The sequence below is a fragment of the Suncus etruscus genome, chromosome 12, assembly GCF_024139225.1.
Source record: "Suncus etruscus isolate mSunEtr1 chromosome 12, mSunEtr1.pri.cur, whole genome shotgun sequence".
Taxonomy (NCBI): domain Eukaryota; kingdom Metazoa; phylum Chordata; class Mammalia; order Eulipotyphla; family Soricidae; genus Suncus; species Suncus etruscus.
The window spans coordinates 10,447,390-10,475,042 of NC_064859.1; the positions used below are offsets into that span (position 1 = coordinate 10,447,390).

General features: G+C 44.5%; 1 protein-coding gene across 1 annotated transcript in view; it reads right to left on the minus strand.

The window, feature by feature from the left end:
* Nucleotides 1-17,955: 17,955 nt before the first annotated feature.
* Nucleotides 17,956-27,653, minus strand: part of SEMA4F (ssemaphorin 4F) — a 31,847-nt gene continuing 22,149 nt past the window's right edge. Inside the window, exons 7-14 of the mRNA XM_049785167.1 lie at nt 27,473-27,624; nt 26,272-26,450; nt 25,935-26,082; nt 25,588-25,810; nt 25,340-25,449; nt 23,918-24,078; nt 20,540-20,598; nt 17,956-19,975 (exon numbers count right to left, since the gene is read on the minus strand). Of these exons, the coding sequence (XP_049641124.1) occupies nt 19,368-19,975; nt 20,540-20,598; nt 23,918-24,078; nt 25,340-25,449; nt 25,588-25,810; nt 25,935-26,082; nt 26,272-26,450; nt 27,473-27,624 (1,640 nt within the window). The 3' untranslated portion in view covers nt 17,956-19,367. The remainder of the gene's footprint in view (nt 19,976-20,539; nt 20,599-23,917; nt 24,079-25,339; nt 25,450-25,587; nt 25,811-25,934; nt 26,083-26,271; nt 26,451-27,472; nt 27,625-27,653) is intronic.

Sequence of the window (27,653 nt, forward strand, 5' to 3'; positions counted from 1 at the left end):
TAATGTTTCCTCCCCAGAGATGTCTCCAATACTGTATGTAGGTAACTGTATATTGGAAAACTGATAAAGGAATTGAAAATTTCTCTATGGATGTCAAGAGGTCAAATGAAAATCAATGGTTGGATAGTTGGAAGAATTTTGTTTGTTAGTTTGTAACAGAAATTTAACCCAGGTCTTCACATGTGCAAAGAGGGTGTTCAACCACTGAGCTACATACCTTCTCTCTGAAAGAGAAAGATTTTTTGTTTGTCTTGGTCTAAGCCTGGCTGTATGCAGGATTCTGCACTTAGGGTTCACTCTTGGCAGGCTCAAGAAACCATATAAGGTGCCAGGCATGGAACCCAGGTCAGCTATTGTAAGTGCCTTTATCCATTGTCCTATCTCTCCAGTCCCTGGAAAATATAGATAGATATAAACTGAGCATAAGGAAACCCTTTGAAAATCAGAATGACTCAAAGTTGTATTTGTCCTTTTGAGAAGGACTTGTCCTTGTCCTCTTGGAGCTGGAGTGATAATATAATAGGTAGAGCACTTGTCTTGCACACAGCCAACCTGGGTTCTATCCCCAGCATCCTCTATGTCCCCTGAGAACCACCAGGAGTAAGTCCTGGGTGCAGAGCCAGGAATCACTCCTGAGCATTGCTGGACCATAAGAAAATAATAATAATAATAATAATAATAATAATAATAAAAATAATAATAATAATAATAATAATAAAAGAAGACTCTTAGTTCCTGAGATCAGTGAAGCACTATAATCAGAGTTCCTATTAACTTCAAGAACCTGTGATTCTTTTAGCAAGCCAAATAGCTTCCATTTGAAGGTTTGCCCACATGCGATAAAGTAAAAACAGGTGCTGGTACTGGCAAGGGCTTTGGTGTGTTGGCTGGAGTCTCACTTGACTGAAATGCAAATAAGGAAAGAGCTATTTTAGAATATTGAGGTCACAGATGAAACGGAGTAAGTTTCAACTTACTCCATGTGGCAGAGATGATCACCAAAGAAAACTGTCTGCTGACTTTCTTGGAGGTATTTGGTTAGAGCTTCCATTGGTTGGATTTTGTTTTATTCATATTTTGAGTTAAAAATTTTGATTCAACAGCCCTAACTAGCCATTGTTTGAGGCAAGGACCCCTAAATTTAGCTAAAACTGAATGACCTGATGACCAGACCGAGAATGATTTTTATCCCTGAGTCTACAATATCTCTAAATAGTTTCTGAAAAATGTAAGTTCTCCACATAGCCAGCTAGAAGAATCTTCATGTGACAAAATATTCCAGTCCCACCACAGAAACATCCTTCCCTGTGTCACCTCATCTTAGAGCATCTCATACTTTGATGTTCTGTCTTGCTAGACTCTTTATTTATTTTTTGCCCCACCCCTTGCTGGACTCTTATACCTCCGCCTTCCTTTTGCTTACTGAAACCCTCTCATCATTCTGCAATTTCCTTCATTTACCTGTCTCTTTCAATCTTTCACTCTCTTTTCTCAGCTCTAACTGATCCTTTGATCATTTGAATTATTTTCCATAATAATGGCCTCACCATAATCTCTGAATACTCTGCAGTGCTGGAGTTGGAGCAATGTAGTACTGAAGACCAAGCACAGGGAATCCAACATTAAGGTATTGTTCCATTCCTTTGAGCCATTGCCCTGGCTTGTTCCTGAGTTTTAGGACATTCTTTTCTGCAAGGAATTCCCTGAGCCTAAAAGGTGGTACCAAGCTGAGCCCTAACTTTCCTTGAATCTAGACCATCCTCCTAGTACCTTGGGACCCTGCAATTCTCTGTCTAAACAGCAAGTAAGTTTATTTCTGAGTCTGGGGAGACCTCTCCTTGGTCCCTAAGATGGAATTCACTGCCTATGTATTTCTAGTGCCCTGGACCCCTTGAAATGCAGAATGGCAAGGAAGAGAAAAGGGTGGGCTGGAAACTGGCATCTTCCATTTTTACTCTCATCTGGGCCCCAAGACCTATGCCAAGGATAAAGGTGTAAGTGGTCCAATTCCTGGCCCCAAGAAACATCAGTAAGAGAGTCAAGCCACAATAAGACTTGAACTCAAGATTGTTTTTCTTTTGCCTCTTTATCTCAGCTAAAACCTAGAATCAATATTCAATGTGCTCCTCTCTGTCCACTCGAAATTTCTCCCAGGAGACAAGCTGTTTCCATTTGCATTCCCATCTCATCACATTCTCTGGCTCATTGAAATGTCGATGTTAAATCTGAACCTAGTCCCAGAGAAGTGGGTGCTGTCACCCCTCAATTTCTTCATCTGTCAAGTGAAAAGCACAATAGCTACCTCTCATGTCACATGTTCACTTTGAGGTCAAAATTAGAATTAGCCCCCTGATTGCGCAACTTCTAAAGCTATTCTTAGATGCTCTGAGAGGCTATGGCCTCTCAGGGAGACACGAGGAAGAAGAGCTCGTTGGGGCGAGAGATACTGATACTCTCAACTGCATATTTGGCACTAGCTGAGCCAAAGTTTTAAGTCTAAATTGATTCCTCCTGCTCCTGTCTGTTTCCGTTTTACAGCCCCCTCTTTAGATACCAACTTGTATTTACTCAAAACAAGAGATGAATTTCACTTTAGTTCAGGGTATATTCTGGGATGGGAGATATTGAACAAGGGCCAAGTCTTAACATGGCCACAATTCTACTTGGATGATAGGAATGCATGATTATATAGATCCATGGAGGCTTGTACCAGCAATACTTCTTCAAACTACCCACTTGATGTCCTTTAACTTGGAAAACCCACCTCTGGGAATTTATGCCACAGACACACCTACATTAATCAAAGATAACAATGCAAGTTCTACAAGCAGAAGATTGGAATGAACCTCAGGATACATAAACTGGAACGTTAGTATGATACAACTATACCACCCAACATCTTGAAACAGAAGAAGGAAGCATTTGTGTGGAAATAGAAAGGCTTCCTTTATGCTAAAGTGGAACCTCAGAACACATTTCAATCTTTTATGGGGCAGAGGGACATACCCAGAAGGTATGTAACTTAGGGGTTACTCCTGGTTCTGCACTCACAAATGACTCCTGGCAAGTGCTCAGGGAATCATACGGGATGCTGGGGACTGAATCCTGGTTGGCCACTTGCAAGGTAAATGCCCTCCCCTCTGTGCTCTCAGGCCCACATGTTTTAATCTTTTTAGACATTCTATATTTTCAGCCAATAAAAGAATGAGTAAGAAAATAACCATAGAAGAGGGAAGAAAATTTTTCCATGTATGTGGTTTTGATCTTTTTTATTACTATATTGTGACTATTTTAACTTCACCAAGAAATAAATAAATTCAAAAAGAGAAAGTCACCTCAAGAAGGCATTCCAGAAGGCTGCAACAGCTAAACAGGGAGTTGAAAGATCAGCTTTGGTCCTGGCCGAGTTACTTGTCTCTGGGATTTATCACAACTGAAAGACAAGCTGTTGGTCTTAGTTCTACCCAGCTCACTCTTCTATAAATAAGATTCTCTCCAGCGCGGGACCCTGTTTTATATTACTGCAACTTTCTGTGCCCTTTTGCTCGTGCTATACCATTGCAAAGTGACTGTGTGTTTCTGTAGCAGTGTCCAGAGAATTCCCCAAACCTGAAAGTCTACATTAAGTCACTTGTTAGATTCAACCTAAAAAATATTTTTTTAATTTGCATTTTACAGTAACCCTTTTTGAAATCAGTGTGGACATCTGAAAGGTTTACTATGTAAGGTTTTATTTAAAATAGCATTGTGTTCCTTGGATAATTTGTCTTCTTATTACAAGAGCAGTTCCTTCTAATTTACTCATTTGTTGAAAGCATATCTGTGAATGATCTCAGGAGTGAGAATAGGTTCTTAGAAATCCAAAGGGATGTGGAGACCAAGATGAGAAGGGCAAGGTTGAGATTCAGAGTCATTGGGTAGGTCAGTGGCTGGCCTGGGTTTCCCAGTGCCACATGCATCATAGCATAGGGGCTCAGAAGCAGGAGGAGAGCAATGTTCCAGAAACAAAGACCCATATGGGCCCAGCTACAGAGCAGGTATCAAAGCTGTCATTGTAGCCCTAGTGCCTGGAACTAGGGTCAATGATGTTAGCTATCTGAAGTGCACAGACAGCTCATCACTAAGAGTTTCTTTCTTCCTTTAAAAACTGGGGAGGAGTGGAGTGGTGGCGCAGTGCAAGTGGTAAGGCGTCTGCCTTGCATGCGCTAGCCTAGGACGGACCGCAGTTCGATCCCCTGGCATCCCAAGTGGTGCCCCAAGCCAGGAGTGATTTCTGAGTGCATAGTCAAGAGTAATTCCTGAGCATCACCAGATGCCCCCAAAAGAAACTGTTTTTTGGGGGGGGCCAAGATGCTGGGACTCTAACTCATGTCAGTCATGTGCAAGACAAATGCCCTACTCACTGTACTCCAGCCCCTAAACTTGAATTTTTTAATTGAAAAAATAGGAAACTATCTAAATTATACTCATCCAAAGCAGCATGCTGTGTAGGTCGATTTCTACCCTTCTCATTTAATATTACAGTGTAAGCCTGTGACCTCAGTCTTCATAATGATCTTTTTAATGGCTGGATATTCACTGAATTACAAATTGTACCTTACCACTCACAGAATGGGAGAAACTATTCACCCAATACCCATCAGATAAGGGGCTCATATCAAAGATATACAAGGTACTGACAGAACTTAACAAAAAAAAAAATCTAACCCCATCAAAAAATGGAGAGAACAGACACTTTCTCAAAGAAGAAATACAAACGGCCAAAAGGCACGTGAAAAAATGCTCCACATCACTAATCACCAGGGAGATACAAATCAAAAGAACAATGAGGTACCATCTCATGCCACAGAGACTAACACACATCACAAAGAACAAGAACAATCAGTGCTGGTGGGGATGTGGAGAGAAAGAAACTCTCATTCATTGCTGATGGGAATGCTGTCTAGTCCAGCCTTTATGGAAAACAATATGGAGATTCCTCAAAAAACTGGAAATTAAGCTCCCATATGATCCAGAAACAAAGCATATACAAAAAAAACCATATACACTGGGAACACAAAAACACAATACAAAAATGCCTGCTTCACACCTATATTCATTGCAGTGCTATTTATAATAGCCAGACTCTGGAAACAACCAAGATGCCCTTCAACAAATGAATGGCTAAAAACTGTGGTACATATACACAATGGAATACTATGAGTTTTAAGAAAAATAAAAGACATTATTATAATAATACTTCTCTCATTCACTACCATTGTCATAATAATTGTAGTTATTTCTCTAATTGAATTCACCACTCTTTGTGGTAAGCTTCATATCATGTGCCAGTCCTTCCAGCCCTCATCTCTATTGTCTCTGTGTATTATTATAATAATGTCTTTTATTTTTCTTAAAACCCACAGATGAGTTAGACTATTCTGTGTCTATCTCTCCCTCTGACTTATTTCACTTAGCATAATAGTTTCCATGTCCATCCATATATAAGAAAATTTTATGACTTCATCTCTCCTGACAGCTGCATAGTATTCCATTGTGTATATGTACCACAGTTTTTGTATTGTGTTTTTGTGTTCCTAGAGTATATCCCTAGGAATGGTATAGCTGGATCATATGGGAGCTCAATTTCCAGTTTTTGAGAAATCTTCATAAAGGTTGGACTTGACAGCATTTCCACCAGCAGTGAATGAGAGTTTTTCTTCTCAGATCCCTGCCAGCACTGATTGTTCTTGTTCTTTGTGATGTGTGCTAGTCTCTGTGGCATGAGATGGTACCTCATTGTTTTTATTTGCATATTAGTGATGTGTCTTTTGGCCACTTGTATTTCTTCTCTAATAAAGTGTCTGTTCATTTCTTCTCCCCATTTTTGATGGAGTTAGATGATTTTTTCTTGCTAAGTTCTGTCAGTTCCTTGTATATCTTCGATAGGAGCCCCTTATCTGATGGGTATTGGGTGAATAGTTTCTCCCATTCTGTGGGTGGATTTTTTATCCTAATCACTATTTTCTTTGAAGTGCAGAAGATTCTCAGCTTAATATAGTTCCATCTGTTTATCTCTGGTTCCACTTGTTTGGAGAGTGCTGTTTTTTCTTTGAAGATGCCTTTCGTCTCAATGTCATGGAGTGTTTTACCTACCTGTTGTTCTATGTACCTCATGGTTTTGGGTCTGATATCAAGGTCTTTAATCCATTTGTATTTGACCTTTGTGCCTGGTGTTAGATGGAGGCCTGAGTTGCTTTTTGCAAGTGGCTGACCAATTGTCCCAACATCACTTATTGAAGAGGCTTTCCTTGCTCCATTTTTCATTTCTTGCCCCTTTATCAAAGATTGATTGATTGTATGTCTGGGGAACATTTTCTGAATACTCAAGTCTATTTCATTGGTCTGAGGAAATGTCTTTATTATAATACCATGCTGTTTTGATGACTATAGCTTTGTAATACACTTTAAAGTTGGGGGAAGTGATGCTCCTCATATTCCTTTTCCCAGGGGTTGCTCTGGATACTAGCAGGTTTTTATTGTTCCAAATAAATTTCAGGAGTGTTTTTTTTTTTCAGGAGTGTTTGATCCACTTCTTTGAAGAATATCATGGGTATCCTTAAAGGGGTTGCACTAAATCTGTATAATGCTTTGTGGAATATTGCCATTTTAATTATGTTAATCCTCCCAATCCATGAGCAGGGTACGTGTCTCCATTTTCTTGTGTCCTCTTTTATTTCTTGAAGCAGGGTTTTGTAGTTTTATTTGTATAGGTCCTTCACCTCTTTAGTTAAGTTGACTCCAAGATATTTGAGTATGTGTGACACTAATGTGAATGGGATTGTTTTTTTAATGTCCATTTCTTCTCATTCATTATTGGTATATAAGAAGATCATTGATTTCTGCATGTTAATTTTGTAGCCTACCACTTTGCTATATGAACCTATTGTTTCTAGAAGCTTTTTTGGTAAAGTCTTTAGGGTTTTCTAAATATAGTATCATGTCATCTGCAAACAGTGGAGCTTAACAGTCTGAAAGATCAAGGGAAGCAAAAGTTGGTTCTTTGAAAAAATAAACAAGATTGATAAACAACTAGCAAAACTTACAAAGGAGAGAAAGTTAATAAACCTGATTAGAAATGAAAAGAGGAGGGGCCGAAGAGATAGCATGGAGGTAAGGCATTTACCTTTCATGCAGAAGGTCATCAGTTCGAATCCCGGCGTCCCATATGGTCCCCCGTGCATGCCAGGAGCAATTTCTGAGCACGGAGCCAGGAAAAACCCCTGAGCACTGCCGGGTGTGACCCAAAAAAACCACAAAAAAAAAAAAAAAAAAAGAAATGAAAAGAGGAGATTACTGCAGATACTGCAGAGATTCAAAGGCTAATCAGAGACTGCTTTGAGTATATCTGTCATGAAACATGAGAACCTGGAAAAAATGGATAAATTTTTGGACTGTTATAATCTTCCATAGTTAAACCAGGATAATCTAGCATATCTAAACAGACCCATCACTGCTGAGGAAATTAAAATGGTATTCAAAAGTCTTCCCAAAAACAAAAGCCCAGGCCCAAATGGATTCATTGACAAATTCTTTCAAACCTTTCTAGAGGAACCACTACCAATCCTTTTCAGGTTCTATCATGAAATTGAAGAATCAGGAACACTCACAAATAGTTTTTATGAAGCTAACATCACCCTGATATCAAAACCAGACAGAGATGCTGCAAAAAAAGACCAATATCCCTGATGAACACAGATTCAAAGATCCTCAACAAAATCCTGGCAAATAGGATCGAACACCTCATCAAGATGGTCATACACCACAACCAAGTAGTTTTCATTCCTGGAATGCAAAGATGGTTTAACATATGTAAGTCAGTCAACATAATACACCATATCAACAACCACAAAAAAATAAAAACCATATGATAGTATCAATAGATGCAGAGAAAGCATTCAATTTGGTCCAAGACCCATTTTTTTCTTTGGTTTTTGGGTCACACCCAGCAGCGCTCAAGGGTTACTCCTGGCTCTATGCTCAGAAATCACTCCTGGCAGACTCAGGGGACCATATGGGATGCCAGGATTCAAATCACTGTCCCTATGCATGCAAGGCAAATGCCCTGCCTTCATGCTATCTCTCCAGCCCCAACACCTATTCTTGATTTAAAAAAAAACTCTCATCAAGATGGGAATGGAAGGAACTTTTCTCAATATAGTCAAGGCTATCCACCACAAGTCAGTAGCAAATATTATTCTCAATGGAGATAAACTAAAAGCCTTTCCTCTAAAATCTGGTACAAGGCAAGGCTTGTACCAGTGGTGAGGCCCTCTCTCACTACTCCTATTCAACATAGTGCTGGAATTACTTGTCATAATAATTAGGCAAGAAAATGATATCAAGAGCATCTAAATAGGAAAGGAAGAATCCAGTTCTGATTGTGTTTCTTCTTCAACAGACTCCATCCAGGCCCACAGGAAGGCTGGCTGGCAACATCTCCTGCTGATAACAGTTACTTTAGAGTTGACTAGTCAGGACCTAATGAAATAGGTTCAGGCTTTTGCCTTGCTTTCAGTCAACAACAATTTAATCCCCAGCATTACATATTGTCCCCAAAAGCCAGAATTAAGTTCTGAGCACAGCCAGGCATGGGCCAAAAACAAACAAAGCAACATAAAAAGTTGACCAGTGAGTTTACACATGGCTTTGTTAGACAGACTTTAATCCTTCTAGGTAAGAATTTGACCTACACGTCTACATTCTTTACTGTAGCAAATCCTGTGCCCTCTATATGGCAGACATTGCATAATAATTAGTTCATTTGACCTGATTTAACATAAAAATGGAGCTAGCAGCAGAAAACCTACTTAAAAAATGCTCCAGACTATAGAAAGATAGTACAAAGGAGTTATGGCTTTCATCTTTGCAATGTAGTCAACACTAGTTTGATCTCTAACACCACCACTGGTCCCCGTGCACAGTCAGAGACTTGACTCTTAGCAGAGCCAGTGACTTTGAGCACTTAGCCCATGCGGACCCAAAACCTACCCCCAAACATAAGCAAACAAATGAAAGCCAACTTTACCTTTCTTCAATATTCTACACCTCTAGAAGCCATTCTGAGGGAAGAGAAGAATTCAGAAGTGGAAGGGATTGTTTTTAGGCCTCAAGACCTCTCCGCACAGGGTCCTTTTCCACATCATTGTTTGTAGCAGAATGGAGAGAAGGCAAAGCTGGGCCAGAAATAGGGCAGTAGAGCAGACACACTTGGCTACAGACTTTTCTACCCCTTTCTAGCTGGGAGCCTTGAGCAAAGTGAGCTGAGACTTCCTCATCTGTGTAAAAGAACATGAGTTCCTGGTACAGTTGAACCTACATTTAAAAACAATACAGAGGAACAGAGAGGTATAGTTCAGGGGTTGAGGCAAATGTCTTGGATGTGGCCAACCTCAAGTATGGCCAGGAGTAATCCCTAAGCATAGAGTCAGGAGTAACCCCTGAGCACTGCTAGATATTTGGGGGGAAGGAAATACATACAAGAGAGGGAGGGAAATAGAGAGAGAAATAATACACTTAAGAATTCAGCTCCTAATAATGAGAACGTATGAGGGAAATGGAGAGCCTGTTTAGAGTACAGGTGGAGGTCGGGTGGGGAGGAAGGAGACTTGGGACATTGGTGATGGGAATGTTGCACTGGTGGTGTTCTTTACATGAGTGAAACCCAAACACAATCATGTATGTAATCAAGGTGTTTAAATAAAATAAAATAAAATAAAATAAAATAAAATAAAGAATTCAGCTCCGGGCCTGGAGATATAGCACAGCGGTGTTTGCCTTGCAAGCAGCCGATCCAGGACCTAAGGTGGTTGGTTCAAATCCCGGTGTCCCATATGGTCCCCTATGCCTGCCAGGAGCTATTTCTGAGCAGACAGCTAGGAGTAACCCCTGAGCACCGTCGGGTGTGCCCCCCCCCAAAAAAAAAAAAAAAAAAAAAAGAATTCAGCTCCATGCTAGACTCTGGGAAGCATTGTGTGATAACAATGTCTTTGATAACAATTTTCCTCCCTTCTACACTATTCTAGAAATGTCCATTTAAAATGGACAAAAATCCATGCGAGGTGTGGGGAACTATGAGTATGTAGAATGAAACACAAAAGGTAGCCAACAACCCACCCTCTCCTTGTATACACTCACAAGCATCCTACCCAACTCTATTCACTGGAGATGTTTTCTCAAGCAGAAATAAATCTCTGTCAGTTTATCTTCCTTCTGTTCATCTGGTTCAAGGTTTGCCTATTTATTGCCAATCTCTAAAGGGCAGAAAAGCAATGTCCAGCCCATTTCTCCTTGCTTTGTTTAAAGTACCTCAAACATCTATGAAATAATTTATTTTTGAGGTTATTCACTCCAGTAAAAGCTGGAAATATTCCAAAAGAATTAGTTGCATAAACTGTGGCACAGACAGACAGTGCAGTGCCAGTAGCTAGGAAGAGAAATAAAGAAATTGTCCAGCAAGATTAAAAGGCACAATTTGCTAGGGGTTTTGTTTTCTAGAGAAGATTAGCACTGGACATGAGGCAAGCTGTTTGTGTTGTAACAAAGCTTAGAAATAATATGCTCAGGGGTCAGACATATATCACAGTAGTAGGGCCTTGCATGCAGCTGACACAGGACTGACCTGGGTTCGATCCCAAGCATTCTATATGGCCCTCAGAGCCTGCCAAAAGCAATGTCTGAGCACAGAGCCAAGAGTAACATCTGAGGGGCCAGAGAGATAGCATGGAGGTAGCACGTTTGCCTTGTAATGCAGAAGGTGGGTAGTTCGAATCCCCTGAGCCTGCCAGGAGTGATTTCTGAGTGTAGAGCCAGGAGAAATCTCTGAGCACTGCTGGGTGTGGCCCAAACAAACAAACAAAAAAGAGTAACATCTGAGCACCACTGCCGGGTGTGGCCTAAAAACCAATAATAGTAATAATAATAATAATAATAATAAATAACAATAATAACATACTCAAAGGCCTTTAGCCCCAAGATTTCCAAAAGGAGCAACTTTCGCTTCTCAGATTGAAGAATCATTCACAAACACTCCCCCAGAAGCACAGGCAGACTTAGCAAGAGACCATTAGTGGACTGAAGGAGAAATATTATACTCTCTTTTTTTTTTTTTTTTTTTTTTTTTTTTGGTTTTTGGGCCACACCCAGTAACGCTCAGGGGTTACTCCTGGCTATGTGCTCAGAAGTTGCTCCTGGCTTGGGGGACCATATGGGACACCGGGGGATCGAACCGCGGTCCGTCCAAGGCTAGCGCAGGCAAGGCAGACACCTTACCTTTAGCGCCACCGCCCGGCCCCTATACTCTCTTCTTAAAGAAAAAAAATATAACCTATATATGTATAGACTTTAGACTACATGATCTAAAATACTGTCAATGTAAAGGTTTCAGCTACACAACATTTTAACATCACACCCCTACCAGAATGTCCATTTCCTTCTACCACTGTTTCAGGGTCACCCCTCAAATAATATTTCTGCAATCTCCACCCACACCTCTCACTGCCATGGTAAGCTCAAGTCTGTAGATCAGTTCTCAGGTTCTGTTGCTTAGGGCCATTTGTTATTCTTTCAGTATGTTTCTTGATATCCTATAGGTAAGAGATAATTCTGTCTCTACCTCTCTCCCTCTGGTTCACTGCACTCAGCATGCTACTCTCCACTTCTATCCACATAATGATGGATGGTTAGGGCCAAGTGGCATTCCATTTTGTGAATCTCTACCATTGTTTTTTTTTTTTGTTTTGTTTTGTTTTTTTATTCAGTCATTTGTTTCCAGATTTTGGCTATTTTGAATAGTGGTACCATGAACATACAGATACTAATGTTTTTTCATCAGAGTTTGGGGATCCCTGGAGTAGAATGAGTGTTATAAGGCTATTTCACATCCATCATGATTCTCATAAAATAAAAATATAAACTCTTTTATTGTTTAAGGTATAGGAGGGAACTCCTCTACTATTCTAAACTTGTTAGAAACCAACAGACAGTATGAAAAACAATGTTAAAATCCTAAAGACGGGGCCGGGCAGTGGCGCTAGAGGTAAGGTATCTGCCTTGCCAGCGTTAGCCTAGGACAGACCACGGTTCAATCCCCCGGTGTCCCATATGGTCCCCCCAAGCCAGGAGTGACTTCTGAGCGCATAGCCAGGAGTAACCCCTGAGCATCACCGGGTGTGGCCCAAAAACCAAAACAATCCTAAAGACATTGCTGTTTAAGTCAGGTACAAGTCAAAAATGAGTCTATCTGGCTTGTTGTGGAAGTTCTTAATTCCCAGGTGTAACAAGATAAGGAGAAAAAGAGGAAGAAATAAATATCTTATTGTTTTGAGATGATAATAATGTCAATCAATAGAGGACTAGTTAAAATACAAACATACCAACTCATGCAGTCCCATGTAGCTATCAAACATGTTGTGGTAGCAAAAGTTTATTTATTATTGTGAGATAATGTCTGAGGTATCAAACAGTATTGTAAAGTATCAAACAGTAGAATAGACTACAAAGCAGTATTCTACTGTGAATTAATTTAAAATATATGTATATTCTGTATATTTAAGTTGAATACAAACCTGGACTTATGCATGTATATATGTTCAACAGTATTGTTTTGTTCTTCATATGCTAATTTCTAGAACAAATCAGTGAAAGGGAAATAAAATGACCAATTAACTGTTCATAACTTTTCTTACCTATAAAATGGAGTATATAATACCTGCCCAAAATGCTTCAAAAGATTCCGAGGAAGATAGGAGGGCTATTTGAAAGTGCTATCTTAAAAGAAAGAAGCAGTGTGTTCTACTGTGGTAATTCCTTTTATCTAGCTGACTCACGGATTTAAATTACAAGAGGAAGGAAAATTACAAACACATAGTACTCCAAGATTAGAGATCACATGTATCGCATAGGCCAATAATTTATTTAGAATGAGGCACTGCTCAGAGAAGCAACTTCCTGCCTGCATGAGCAAATGTCATTTTTGTGAAACAGCCCCACCTATTGTACCCTAACATTACTACAACTAACCTGGAAGCCCAGCAAACTGGAAATTTTAAGAGCAACCTGTGTGCAGTCAAACACAACATAACACTGCAAAAAAAATTTTTTTGAATGTTGTTCTAATGCATATTTTCTTAGAAAACTTACAATATTAGGGGCCAAAGTGATAGCACAGTCATTTGCCTTGCATGCATCTCCTATGATCCCTTGAACCTGCTAGGAATAATTTCTAAACACAGAGCCAGGAGTAACCCTGAACACCACTGGAAGTGACTCCAAAACAAAAAAAAATCACAATATTCTTCCATTTACATGTGACCTATTGGGAAAATAATTAAGTAACCTGTAAGGTAACTCTTCCCCTAACTTTCTGTTTCCCTAACCTCTTCTTTTGAGATGTTAATTCAACCTGGATGATCAAACCTGCCCACACTTCGGATGGGGCAGGCTGTTTTAAATAAAGAATAAAAGAGTCTGTCTATGGAGAGGTGAAAGAATCAGCAACAAAAAGCAGAGAAAGAGGGTGGGCAGCAGAAAGCTTAGCAGGAAGCACATGTGAAGAAAAGCATATGACAGATAAAGGCCATGGAATAAAGTGAGCTGATTCTGATGAAACTTTAACTGACTGATTGTGAATTATTTCTCCACCATTACCCTGCTTCATCAGATCTGTCCACCTGAGGGGTTAGAAACAATGTGCCTGGGGCAGCCTCACCCAACATGTGGACTTTATATTTTTTATTCTACAGTAACCTATTGAGGACTAGAGAGATAGGCTGGGAAGGTAGTGTTTCTGTACATAGCAGACCCAAGTTTGATCCCTAGCATTACATATGGCTCTCCAATCACTATCAGGAGTGATCCCTTAGTGCAGAGGTAGAATAAGCCCTGAGCACTTCCAAGTGTGGCCCCAAACCAAACTCAAATCACTTGTAGGGTTCTAAAGTAGAAGGACAAGACCACACAATGTCTGCCAACAAGATTCCCCAGCCTGGCCAGCCAGGCCATCATCCCCTGAGGAGATGAGCTCCACCCAAGGTCATGAGGAAGATTATATAGGCAAGGGATATAGGGAGGTTCCAGTTTTCTGATGATCCTTAAAATGATTGGCTCTTGTCTAGGGGTATCTTCCTACTGCTCCCTTGTCCTTCCCTGATAGACTACCTGGCTATACTGAGGCAGGGTCTATGGAAATAGGCTTCTGAAGCCCCAGCATGTAGACCACACCATGTGGTCCTTACAAAATGGTGTTTCTCCCTGCTCAGAACCTAAGAAGAAGCCTGTCGTGTGGCCTTTACAAAATGGTGTCCCTCCATATTCAGAATTCAGGTCCCAACACACTCATTAATGGTTCTTCTGATTAATGGAACCCAGGATCTCACATATGCAAAGCAGGCACTAGGCCTCTGTTCAGCACCAACCCAACATCATTAACATCTATATGGATAAAATTCTGCACTTGTGAGGGTTGGTCTGAGCATTAAACTGGAGTTGACTGCTGCCAGACAAGAAACTTATTTCCTGCGCTGCCTTTGTTACCTTCACTCCACACACATTGGTGGCAATGGAAGCAGTTTTCTGTAACAAAACATAACCGCTGTACTGTTGTTAGTGCTTTCCAAAGACGACTGGGCACTCAGGAGGAGTTGAGTCTCACTGCAGAGAAGAAGCAGGCACACCATGGGATGCTGTGGGCATGTTTCTGTAAGAGGGTATTAGAGAAATTCTTAGATGGAATTTGGACATGGCTTGTGCTGGATGGTTTGAAGAAAGAAAAAAGGAAGTAGGTCTTTGCTCTGGATTGATGTCCCAAGGAAGTCAAGATTGATTGATCATCTCAGTCAACTTACCTAAAAGAAGGAATAATTGTATGACTGAAATTAGTGAGAATTTCTCATGAAAAAAGCCGCAGCTATTAGATGAGCCAAAACCTATGGCTGGTTGGTCAGTTTTGCCATTTGGACACTGCTCCTGCTCTCTCTGCAGAGACACGCTGCTATAGTGTTTCTGTTTTGATCATGTTTTGCCATCACATCACAGTGCTCCTCTCTTGTTTTTAACTTATTTTGCTTGCATGTGTGTATATGTGTGTATGTTTGTTGTTTGTTGGTTTGGTTTGGAGCCACACAAATCAGTATTCCAGGCTTACTCCTGACTCTGTGGTCAGGAGTCACTCCTGACAGAGCTGGATTTGAACCTAGGTCAGTCGAGTATACTATAACCCCTTTAAAAAGGTTGTTTATTATTGTGTCATAACAAAGTTTATTCTGTCTGGTGCAGTAATAAATACCAAAAAGCAAAAATGTTCTTGAATTTGTTGGTCGAGATGGCATATAGACAACTTTGAGAGAGAAATAGAAAGGAAAGAAAAGGGGCCAGCGAGGTGGCGCTAGAGGTAAGGTGTCTGCCTTGCAAGTGCTAGCCAAGGACTGCAGTTCAATTCCCCCCCCCCACGTCCCATATGGTCCCCCCAAGCCAGGGGCAATTTCTGAGTGCTTAGCCAGGAGTAACCCCTGAACATCAAACGGGTGTGACCCGTAAAACCAAAAAAAAAAAAAAAAGAAAGGAAAGAAAAATGAAAGAGAGAAAAGTAAAAGAGAAATGAGAAAAAAATCAAGGAGAAAAATGAGAGAAGAAAAGGGAGAAAATGAAAGAAACATGACTATGAGGGAGAAAAAACAAAATCAATTTTTAAATGATTTAATGTTGAAAAAAGAGAAATAGAGAAAAAGTTTTAAATGGTATGTTGAAAAAAGAGAAAAATGAGGGGCCAGAAAGATAGCATGGAGGCAAGGCGTTTGCCTTTTATGCAGAAGGTCATTTGTTCAAATCCCGGCATCCCATATGGTCCCCCGAGCCTGCCAGAAGCGATTTCTGAGTATGGAGCCAGGAGTGGCCCCTGAATACTGCTGGGTGTGACCCAAACCCCCTCCCAAAAAAAAAAAAAAGAAAAAGAAAAAAGAGAAAATGAGAAAGAGTTTTAAATGGTATAATGTTGAAAAAGAGAAAAAAATGAGAGATTAATTTTTGCTTACAAGATACAACAGGTATATATACATCTTAAAAGAAGAAAATGATGAAAGAGAAACTAGTTAAGAATTTGGCACTGTACAAAATGCACTAGGGTAAGAAATTACCATTTATGTTATCCCTACATAAACTTTGTTTCTTTTTTCTCTACACTTCCCTAGATCTGGAGCTTTCAGATTTGCACTGCAAGAGAAGGTAAATGCCTTTTGCAACCACCCTGGTTCAAGGACTTGCAGAAGAACATCACATCCCTGACTGCTCTCCACTGACCGCTGAGTTAACCTTGAAGAACACTATTTAGACAATACTGTTATTTTTATATATTATTTAGTTATTTTTATCATACAAAAATAGGGGATATTGGGGCCAGAGTGATGGCACAGCAGTAGGGTGTTTCCCTTGCAAACCTTACAGCTGACCTAGAAAGGACTGTGATTCGATTCCCCAGCATCCCATATGGTCCCCCAAGTCAGGAGTGATTTCTGAACGCATAGTTAGGAGTAACCCCTGAGCGTCACCGGGTGTGGCCCAAAAATTAAAAAAAAAAAGTATAAATGTTACTATATCTTTAAGGGGTGCTATTATAAAATGCCCCCCTATAGCTATGAGAAATCCCCCATAAGGAAGAGAGGGTCCAGGAGATGGGCAAGAGCCAGCAGGTCTGTTGCTGCTCGTGTCTCTGTCTCTGTCTCTCTGTCTCTGTCTCTCTGTCTTTCTGTCTCTCTGTCTCTGTCTCTGTCTCTCTCTCTGTCTCTCTCTCTGTCTCTCTGTCTCTCTCTCTCTGTCTCTCTCTCTCTCTCTATCTCTCTATCTCCTGCATGCACTGTCCTGCCCCAAACATTGGACAAGCATTAAAAGGCTATGTTCTGGGGCCGGGGAGATAGCATGGAGGTAAGGCATTTGCCTTTCATGCAGAAGGTCAGTGGTTCGAATCCCGGCATCCCATATGATCCCCTGAGCCTGCCAGGAGTGATTTCTGAGTGTACAGCCAGGAGTAAATCCTGAGCACTGCCGGGTGTGATGAAAGAAAAGAAAAGAAAAGAAAGAAAGAAAGAAAGAAGGAAGGAAGGAAGGAAGGAAGGAAGGAAGGAAGGAAGGAAGGAAGGAAGGAAGGAAGGAAGGAAGGAAGGAAGGAAGGAAGGAAGGAAGGAAGGAAGGAAGGAAGGAAGGAAGGAAGGAAGAAAGAAAGAAAGAAAGAAAGAAAGAAAGAAAGAAAGAAAGAAAGAAAGAAAGAAAGAAAGAAAGAAAGAAAGAAAGAAAGAAAGAAAGAAAGAAAGAAAGAAAGAAAGAAAGAAAGAAAGAAAGAAAGAAAGAAAGAAAGAAAGAAAGAAAGAAAGAAAGAAAGAAAGGCTAGGTTCTTTCTTCTCCTCTCTATTGCTTTAGGCTATGGTCCTCCCACTGAATGTCTTTTCATGTTTGCAAGTGCCACAATTGCCATAGGGTCAACTCACCGTGACTATGACATAATGGCCCAAGACCCAAATAGCCCAATAATGACACCTTGTGGTATAGACCGTGCTTTATTGTTACATGGTTTTTCACTGAGTTCCGCAGCAACCCCGAGGTAGGCACTACTCTCCCCACTTTCCGGATGAGTAGACTGATGAGGTGACTTGCTGAAGACCTCAGACATGCATACAGCATAGCCACTGATCATTCCAAACTCAGGGGGACTTTTTTGAGTGGTTACACAGGCTGCTGCCAAATAGAAATACAGCTGAAAAAACTTCATTCACTTGAGAATGGTTAGATCATTTGTTGCAGCCCAGAGAGGCCCTCACCAGGGATGAACGAGGCACATTCACAGGCCAGGACTGGAATTGAGCAGGAGAAGCCTAGAGCATCTAGGAGCTGGGCAGCAGGAGGTGATGGGTCTTTGAGTTTGCTGAGCCTGGTGAAGTCCCAGACAGATTGGAGAGGGCGTCCAGAGGCTGCAATTCCAGAGTTGGCCACAAGAGGCAGTGGCAGGGCCGGGAGACACTATCACGAAGGCCCTCTCCCCTGTCTCTGCTTGGCCTGCAGTGCCCTTGAGGCGGTGGTCCTTGAACATAGTTAAGGCCTTGGGAATATGATGAGGGCCGGAAAACCTCCCCCATAAAAAAATACAGACACACACACAGACATTTTTGCATACGTTTTAGGGACTCCATGGGCCCCAGGTAGAGAACTCCAGCTCTTCAGGTAGGGCTAGCACCCTGAGTGAATCACTGCGCTAATACAAATCTCTCTGCCTGCTGCCTGCATTTCCCGGGCCTGCTCCCCTTTATCATTCCCCAACATTTATGATGCCATGAAGTTCCTTTGTTTGTTTGTTTGTTTGTTCGTTTTTGGTCTTGGGCCACACCTGGCAACACTCAGGAGTTTCTTCTGGCTCTGTGCTCAGAACTCACTCCTGGCATGCTGGGTGGCGGTGGGGGACCGTATGGGATGCCAGGGATCGAACCTTTTTTAATAGGAAGCAAGGAAGGGGGCTTTCGCCTACTCTTCAGCCAGAAAAAGCATGGCGGTGTATGGCCAACTGGCCAGCCAGAGGCAAAAACAAAGAGAAAGATGGGGATCGTGCAGATGACCACTTGAGGAGAGTCTCCCTACTCATGGGGAGAGGGTGAGGGAAGTGTGGACCAGGCTGGGTTTGTTCACAGGAGTCAGCCCTTTCCAGAATACAGGAGCTGAAAAAGCTGTCCCCTTCCATCCTCTCCCACTCCTGCCCTATCAGCATACTGAGCCCATGCCAGGCCCCCAAACATGTAGGTACTTACACATGCTCTTTCCCAGAAGAAAAAAACACTAGGGGGAATGGGGTATGTGGGATGCCACAGAGCCAACTGGGGATCATGCACTCCCCAGAGGATAGAGGCAAACTGGAACTGGCTGGAGCAGCACGAGACCCCAGAGCACTTTGCTTCCCATCCATCTTCTGCTGGCTGCAGCCAGGGACCAACCAGCAGGAAACATCAGAGCCAGGTCCTGTGCCACTCCAGTTTAGGAGTGGGGCACCAGGGATGAAGGTGCCACAGGAGTTCAGAAAGCGCAGTGAGGGGTGGGGAGTAGAGATGAGAAAACCCGTGAGTGGATGTGTGTGTGTGTGTGTGTGTGTGTGTGTGTGTGTGTGTGTGTGTGTGTGTGTGTGTGTGTGTGTGTGTGTGTGTGTGTTGTGGAACTGGAGCCCCGCCAGAGCCCACCCAGGCCAGGAAAGGGCAGCAGAGAAATCCAGGCCCAAGAGGACCCGGAGGCGGGGAATCTGACAAGCCGGGCCTCCCAGCATGGCAGCAGTCACTGCAGCCTACCCTGTAGTTTCGGTAACCCTAGATGGACGTCTCATCACACGTGGCCAGGGGAGCCCCGAGCCGCACATGGGCTGGGCTGGAGCAGGAATCCAACAGGAAGGGTGCAGGGAAGCCCCCGAACCCGTTGGCCCTTTTGGCGAGGGCCAGGGGCAGACGCTCATCTTCCGGCGACGGGGATGGAGGGTCCTGGCTGTAGCTTGTGGTCCCAGAGGGCGGCGCCCCCAGGTCCAAGCCCACCTTGTCCCTGGCCAGAAGTTCCCTCTGCCGCCGGCGCTGCTGCCTCCGACCAATCAGGAGGAGGGCCAGGGAGGCAGCCAGCACCCCCAGCAAGAAGCCTGCTAGACCGGCACCTACGGTGTGGGCCCCTGCAGCGGGACCAAGCCGGCTGCTCCCCACCAGGCTGTAAGCCGCCACCACGCGGGTCTCCCCGCCCTCCTGACACTCGCACACGTAGGCGCCCACGGCCCCGGGACTCACTAGCACCGCGAGCCCATCCTGCCCCACGCTGCTCGCTGTCACACCACTGGGCTGGTGCCACACGCAGGATGCCCAGGCCGAGCTGGGGGAGCAGGGCAAGACTACGTGTGTGGGGGCCACCACTGGGACTTCGAATACTGTGGGCGGCTCTGCAGGGAGACAGAAGAGGCAGGTAGGGTAGTGAGAATTCCGCTGGGGGATGATGGGGAGAAGGGTGGGCACGGTTAGTAGGTGTCAGGGAGACAGTCCAGGAGGGCAGGCACCCAAGTTTCAATCCCCAGCATCACATATGGTCCCGAAAGTCCCGCCAGGTAAGAGCCCTGAGCACAGACCCAGGAGTAAGCCCTGAACACCACCAGATGTGGCCAAGTAAAAACTAACTACGAGAGGATTCCTCGAAAGGGGGGGGGGGGTGTGCCCCTGGGTCACCAGCTACCAACATTTTCAGGACACAATTTTTTTTGGGGGGGCCACACCCGGCGGTGCTCAGGGGTTTCTTCTGGCTGTCTGCTCAGAAATAGCTCCTGGCAGGCACAGGGGACCATATGGGACACCGGGATTCAAACCAACCACCTTTGGTCCTGGATCGGCTGCTTGCAAGGCAAATGCCGCTGTGCTATCTCTCCGGGCCCAGGACACAAATCTTAAAGTGAGTCCAAAATAAACCTTGTTTTCTGGCCCCTTTCCACCCGTAGTCCCCTAGATTCACTGACCTCCAGGCTCTTTGGAACACAGAGAAGAAGCGTTGGCTGATTCTATGTCCTGGATCAGTCTGCAAAGAAAGAGCAACTTGGTAAATCTCACTGTCCAGGATGTCCCAGAGACACCAAACCTTCCGTCACTCATCATGGCTCACAGAGTATTGCTCCCAGGATTATCTGTCCACAGTCCCCTATCACAAACTTCAAACCTCTCATACCCCTTACACATCTGCCACATCCACTTCAGCATGGGTATTTCTCAGATCTCAGAAAATTGTACTTGTATTAAGCCTGTGGGAAAGATGGTGTGGCTGGAGTGTTTTTAAAAGAATGCTTCCTTCTAAGAAATGCATCAGGGGTGAGGAGAGTCAGAGAGATAGCACAGGGGATGAGGCACTTAGCTTGCATGCATCCCACCCCAGTTTGATCCATAGCACCACACATGGTCCTCAAGTCAGACCAGAATTGAACCCTAAGCACAGAACCAGAGTAGCCAAGAACAGCCCACCACTGTCCAAACCTCTCTCCCCCAAATAAATTGAATAAAAGTAGAAAGATGGTTGGGGGATCAAAGCGATAGTACAGCTGGGAGGGTGTTGGCCTTTCTTCTAGCTGACTCAGGTTCAATTCCTGGTATCCCATATGGTCCAGCAAGCCCACCAGGAGTGAGCCCTGAGCACAGAGCCAGGAGTCAGCCTTGAGCACCTTCAGTTTGGCCAAAAAAAAATATTTTTTCAAAATAAAAGAAAGAAATTAAGAAATTAAGTTCACAGTCGTAAGTTTTCACCAGAGGGGGCTGGGAATACTTAAAACTATAAGTTTTGGAGTCAGAGTGACAGTACAGAAGGCAGGGCATTTGCCTTGCATGTGGCTGACCCAGGTTTGATCCCCAGCATCCCATATGGTCCCCTGAGGTCACTGGGAGTAATTATTGAGTGCAGAGCCAGGAGTAACCCCTGAGCATCACTGGGTGTGACCCAAAAATATTTCAAAAATCAACTTGAGAAAACAATAAAATAAGTGAACTTGAAACGAGAAGACAAACGAGGGGGTCACTGAAGCACATATTCTGCATGTGGAGATCCCGAGTTCCAATCGGAGCATCAGAGTCCCTGAGAACCAACAGGAGGTAGCAGTGAAGCTCAATACAGTAAAATGAGCCTCTCCAATGCACTGTACCTGAGCAGGGATTAAGAGGCCGGCAGAGCTGGCCAAATTATTGCTGGGAAGGTCCACCAAGCCCCATGAGAACTGCTTGGGAAGGACCCCACAAACAAAATCAATCATAGCTAAGACTAGTGAGTCAGTAATAAAGTAGAGAAATGGAAATAAACTGGGGACATAAAAGATGGAGTTAATGCTAAACAATGTGCAACAGAATGTTGGCAAGTTCTGGTCTGAGAAGTCCCTCTATTGATAGGAGGAAAACAGAAGCAAAGTTTATGAAAGGAAAAGAAACATGAACAGAGAGATATTACAGCAAGCAGGGTTCTTCCCTTGCATGAGACTAACCCAGAGTTGGTTCCTGGCACCCTATATGTTCCCTGGAGCCTGCCAAAAGTGATCTCTGAGCAGAGAGCCAGGAGTGAGTACTGAGCACTGCCAGGGGTAGCCCAAAAACAAAAGATAGACAGAAAGAAGAAAGGATAATGCATACTAAGTTTGAGTTAGTTGTATAGAACCCAAGGGGAATAACAAGTAAACAAATTCTGAAGTTCTACCAAAGCAGCATTTGTGATTATTGTCAACACTCAGATGGTGTTAAAAGGATAGGAGTGAAATCAGCTGTAGAATGTGTAAAAGAGTAAAAATAACACAGAGCTGGAAAATATCAACATTCAGTAGCTAGATGAAAAAGAAATCAGGGGCCGAGAAGAGGGTGTGACATGGTAGAGGGTGAGCTTTGATCTTTGCGCATGAGCACCTGGGGGTCAATACTTGGTTCCGTGAGCATCAGCCAAGAGGAACTTCTAAGCACCAGCACCACTATGATGGAAGGAAGGAAGGAAGGAAGGAAGGAAGGAAGGAAGGAAGGAAGGAAGGAAGGAAGGAAGGAAGGAAGGAAGGAAGGAAGGAAGGAAGGAAGGAAGGAAGGAAGGAAGGAAGGAAGGAAGGAAGGAAGGAAGGAAGGAAGGAAGGAAGGAAGGAAGGAAGGAAGGAAGGAAAGGTTGTGTATGTAAATATTTTATGGGGTTATTATGTTACTGACCCTACCCTGATCGGTGATTGTGCCCTACCCTAGGATGTGACCTGGCATTCTGCCCCCACTCTAGGGTGGTACCTGATTCTGCTTCCACCATTGGGTGGTATCTGATCCCACCATTGGTGGTACCTGATTCTGGGTGATAAAAACAAGGGTCTGTGGAAGGCGAGGGGCTTTTGGCTGGAACTGATGCTGAGGCTTTGGACTTCAGTCTTGTCCACCGAATAAAGCTAATATTTCCACAAGCCTGACTGTCTGCAAGCTGTTTACCCTCCGCTTCTCCTCAGAACCGCTAGCTGAACAGGGTGGCAGACACGTGCTCCAAGCTGGAGGGGAAAGACCTCATCCTCCATCCCTCCATCAGTCAACCTCTTCAGGGGCTGACTTGCAATGGGAGGGCAGGAAGGAAGGAAGGAAGGAAGGAAGGAAGGAAGGAAGGAAGGAAGGAAGGAAGGAAGGAAGGAAGGAAGGAAGGAAGGAAGGAAGGAAGGAAGGAAGGAAGGAAGGAAGGAAGGAAGGAAGGAAGGAAGGAAGGAAGGAAGGAAGGAGAGAGAGGGGGAGGGAGGAAGGGAGGGAGGCTGGCTATAAGGAAGGAGGAAGAAGAAAAGAAGGGTGGAAGAACGATTGAAAGGAAGGAGAAAGGAAGCAATTTTGAAAGAGCTGAAGTTTGAATAGCAGCAAAAAGTCCATGAAAGTCCAGAAAGTCCATAATCAGGAAGGTCCAGCAGAGTGGCAAGGCTTAATGAGGCAGCTTCAGACAAATAGACAGAGAAGTGAGGGTGACCCAACATACACAGGAGTACACAGAAAACCACACTCCTGTTCCCCAAGTTGCAGAAACAGATGAGAAACAGGAAAAAGGCAGTATGGGAGAGAGACTAGTGCAGGGACCAAGAGATAGCACAGCAGGGAGGGCATTTGTCTTGTACACAGATGACCTAGTTTTGATCTCCAGCATCCATATGGTCCCCCAAGCCCACCAGGGCTGAATGCAGAGTCAGGAGTAAGCACTGAGCACCACCAGGTATGACCCAAAACCGAGGGAGGAGAGAGTGAGAGAAAGAGAGGGTGGGGAAAGAGGAGAGAGAAATGAGATAGAAAGGAGAGAGAAAAGAGAGGTGATAGAGAAAGAAGAGAGAGAGGAGAGGAGATAGAGAGAGGAGAGAGATCTGTGTAGCTACACTCACCCTCCATGCTCCCCAGCATGAGGCACACAAGCATGCAGCTGGGAACTCCAGGCACAGAGTGGGTCACGGGCTAGGATGCAGTCTGAGCAGCTCTGCAGACGGCCACAGTTGGCTGTGTTCACCTGTGTCACCTCAGTCCAGGAACCAACAAGGAGCCAATCCTACAGTGAAAATCAAAAGAGGTATCGTCCTTTGAACTGTGAAAAATAAGAGCACCAACAACAGAAAACTGACTTTGACAACCATGACTGAACAGAACCTACCTTGGGACTAATAAAGAAAACCCTACCCTAGGCTGTAGCCCAGGACACATAAAACAACAACAACAACAACAACAACAACAAGATGTCTTATTGCAGAGGTCCAACTTGGACAACAGAGACTGAGCAGAACCTTTGGATCCAAATATCCTAGGCTTCAGCTTAAGGACTGAACTAAAACAGGGAGCAAGTGTTACAGAAGACTGAACACAACAACAACAATGGATAGGAACCTCTAGAACCTAGAGACTCTATCCTAGACCCTGACCTATAACCTGTGCAAATACCAAGATCACTAGCTACAGTGGCTTGATTTTCTCACACACAACTGAGAGGAAACTTTCCTGGCATCACAAAAAAGCCTTTGGGGTGGGGTAATGAGTATATATGGAGCCAGGGGTTGATCCCATGATGGTATGCTTCAAGGATGGAGAAACCCTGAATCTCTTAGGCCATGGAAATTCCCTTTCTTCCCCAATGCTTACTATGCCTATGCAAAAAAAAAAGGTGGGGGGAACGCCAAACCCTACCACTCCAGCACCCATACTTTTTCTTGTTTTGTTTTGATTTGTTAGTTTTTTACTTTATTTTCCTTCTCTTTTTTTCTTCCACTTTTCTCTTTCTTTTTCACTCTTGTGGTTATTATTTAGAGACTTATTTTTATTTTATTTGCCAGGTCCAATTTTTTCTTTATTCTTCCATTTTTCTTTTCTTTTTTTTTCTCTCTCTTCTTTCTTTTTTTGGTAGTTGTCACCAAATTTTTTTCTCCCCTTTTTCTTATCCTTTTTATCTCCAATGACGGTGGAATGGATGCTCAATCTACAACAAGCTGTAAAGTGGAGACCAGTTGCACTAGCATTCTGGGGGATAGAGGAGGGAGATATGGGATGCATACTGGGAACACAGGCAGAGGGAGGACAGCACTGGTGGTGGGAATGCCCCTCATTCATTGTCACTATGTACCATAAATGATGCAGTGAAAGATTTGTAATGCACTTTGGTCACAATAAAAACTAAAAAAAAAAAAAAAAAAAAAAAAAAAGAAGAACACACACAAGAAAGAAGAACAGGCCATGTGGCCCAGACCTTCCTGTCCACACACCGGCTCCGGGCTCCGACATATACCCCAATGCACTTGCACTTGCCCAAATCTGCAACTCACCTGGTAGAATTTCATGCTCTCAACCGGCTTTGGCTCGGGAAATAAGGACAGGTCTTCCAGGACACTGAGCTGGCTGTGGATCCGCACTGCCCGGTGAAGGTGCCCGTCCGCTGGGGAGCAGGGAAGGAGCAAGACAGAGGAGTGTGGGGCCTCCTCAGCTGAGGACACGGCTGCCTGTCAGGGGACCCCTGTGTGTCAGGGGGAGCCGTGTGCCCTTCGGAGGTGAGCTGACTATTCCTGGGACATACCTGTGCCCAGGTAGAGCACATCATACTCTTTCCCCGACAGCCCGGCCTCCCTGCGGGCCACGACTCTCACATAGGCCGTATCAGGGGTGACCAGCAGGGCACGGCCACTGGGTGGAGACACAGGCTGGTCCATAAGCGGGTGGTCCCGGATGAAGGTGAGGACACGGTCGGGCAGGGACAGTGATGAGGAGAACTGTCGCAACTTCATGTTATTAGTGAGACACTGAAAGAGACACATGGGTGACTGGGTGAGTGAGGTGGGGGTGGAGGGAGATGTTCTGGGAACTCTACTGGGGAATTCAGGCCTGAGATGCAGGGCTACCCCCCACCAGCTGGGGTCCCCTCACCTCTCCAGGCCGGGGTTGGGGGACTTCATTGTCTGTGACAGGTAGTCTTCGGTGACAGTTATGTCCCAGCTCTCGGAAAGGCCCACTGAGTGACATCCGGATGTCTTGTGGCCGGAAGTCACAGACGGCAGAGAGTGTGACCCCATCCCTGGAGAAACACAGATAGAAGATATTTAGAAGACACCAAACCGATCCACATCCCCACCCTGTTCTGAACATGCTGCCCGCTCCTGGGAACAGGTGCAAAGCAGGACCCCAGGGGCATCCACCTCAGGTGGGCTGTCCGCAGGGTACCCTCCCATGATCAATCCCAGAAACACTGCCCAAACCTCCTCACCACTGGGAGGAAAAGATGCCATAGAATATGGGCGAGCCCGACCCAGGCACTGGCCGGAGAATGGCCATGTCCTGCAAGACGCTGGACAGCAGGCCACTCTCGGGCTGCAGACATAGCAGGTCCGCCTTCAGGAATGTTGTCCACCGTTGCTGGAGGGTCTTCCGTCCCCCGAGGTCTCCCTGGGGTGACAAGAGCATGAGAGTCCTCATGAAAAGGCATACATGTCTAGGGAGGAATGTGGAAACCAATGCACATGTCTCCAGATCTGATAGCAGAGAGGGAGGCAGAGGCAGAGAAAGGAAATGTCTTTACAGAGAGACAGTGAGGAGAGAGTGAGATAGAGGGATGATAGGGTGACAGAAACAATAATAGTGGCTAAGTTCACCAGGTCCTGAAAATGACCCTCCTGGCTATTATGAATAGCCACACTTACACATAAGATCAGAAAGATGGTGCAGAGGTTACAGTACTTACACATCCACAGCAGACCTCGGGTTGATCCCCAGCACTGAATACCACCCGAGTATCACCAGAAGTGATCCCAGAGCAGTCAGGCCTTAAACTGTGGCCCCCAAACCCAACATCCATGGAAAAAGACGCTGCAGGTTCCAGAGAGATAGCATAGCGATAGGGCATTTGCTTTTCACGCAGAGGAACAGTGGTTCGAATCCCAGCATCCCATAAGGTACCCCAGCCTGCCAGGAGCGATTTCTGAGCGCAGAGCCAGGAGTAACCCCTGATCGTTGCCAGGTGTGACCCCAAAACAAACAAAAGGCGCTGTAGGTTCTGTGTAGTGTCTGACAAGGGCAGCAGGGAAGTAGAGACTCGAACCCTCAAGCACACCAACAGCTCCGGCCTTTAATTCTGCACTTGTCCAGGACGGGAGCACAGCCAGCCTTGCTGCATCAGCCCCAGGTGGCATTCCTGGCATCTCCTAGAGTTCCCCGAGGCCCACCAAGTCAGAATGAACACCTGAGCGCTGATGGGGGTGGCCAAAACCTCAAAAGAGCGAGAGAAGAAAGACGCCCACAAAGACCCAGAGAGGAAGAGGCAGGAGACAGGCTGGGTGGGAGACAGACAGACAGACAGACAGACAGACAGACAGACAGACAGACAGACAGACTGACTGACTGACTGACTGACTGACTGACTGACTGACTGACAGACAGACAGAGGGCAGACCGCGTGTCCTGGCACTCACCGCGCAAACGCGTGCCACGCGGGGCACCCTGATGGCTTGGTCCGAGTCAAAGTCCCTGGAACTCTCGGTGAAGAAGAAATAGATCTCGTCGTCGCCCTCGTCGTCCCCCCACTCGGAAGGGCTCAAGGCCTCGGCAGCCACAAAAGCGGGAGCTGGGGAGACAGAAGGCTCAGACCCGTCC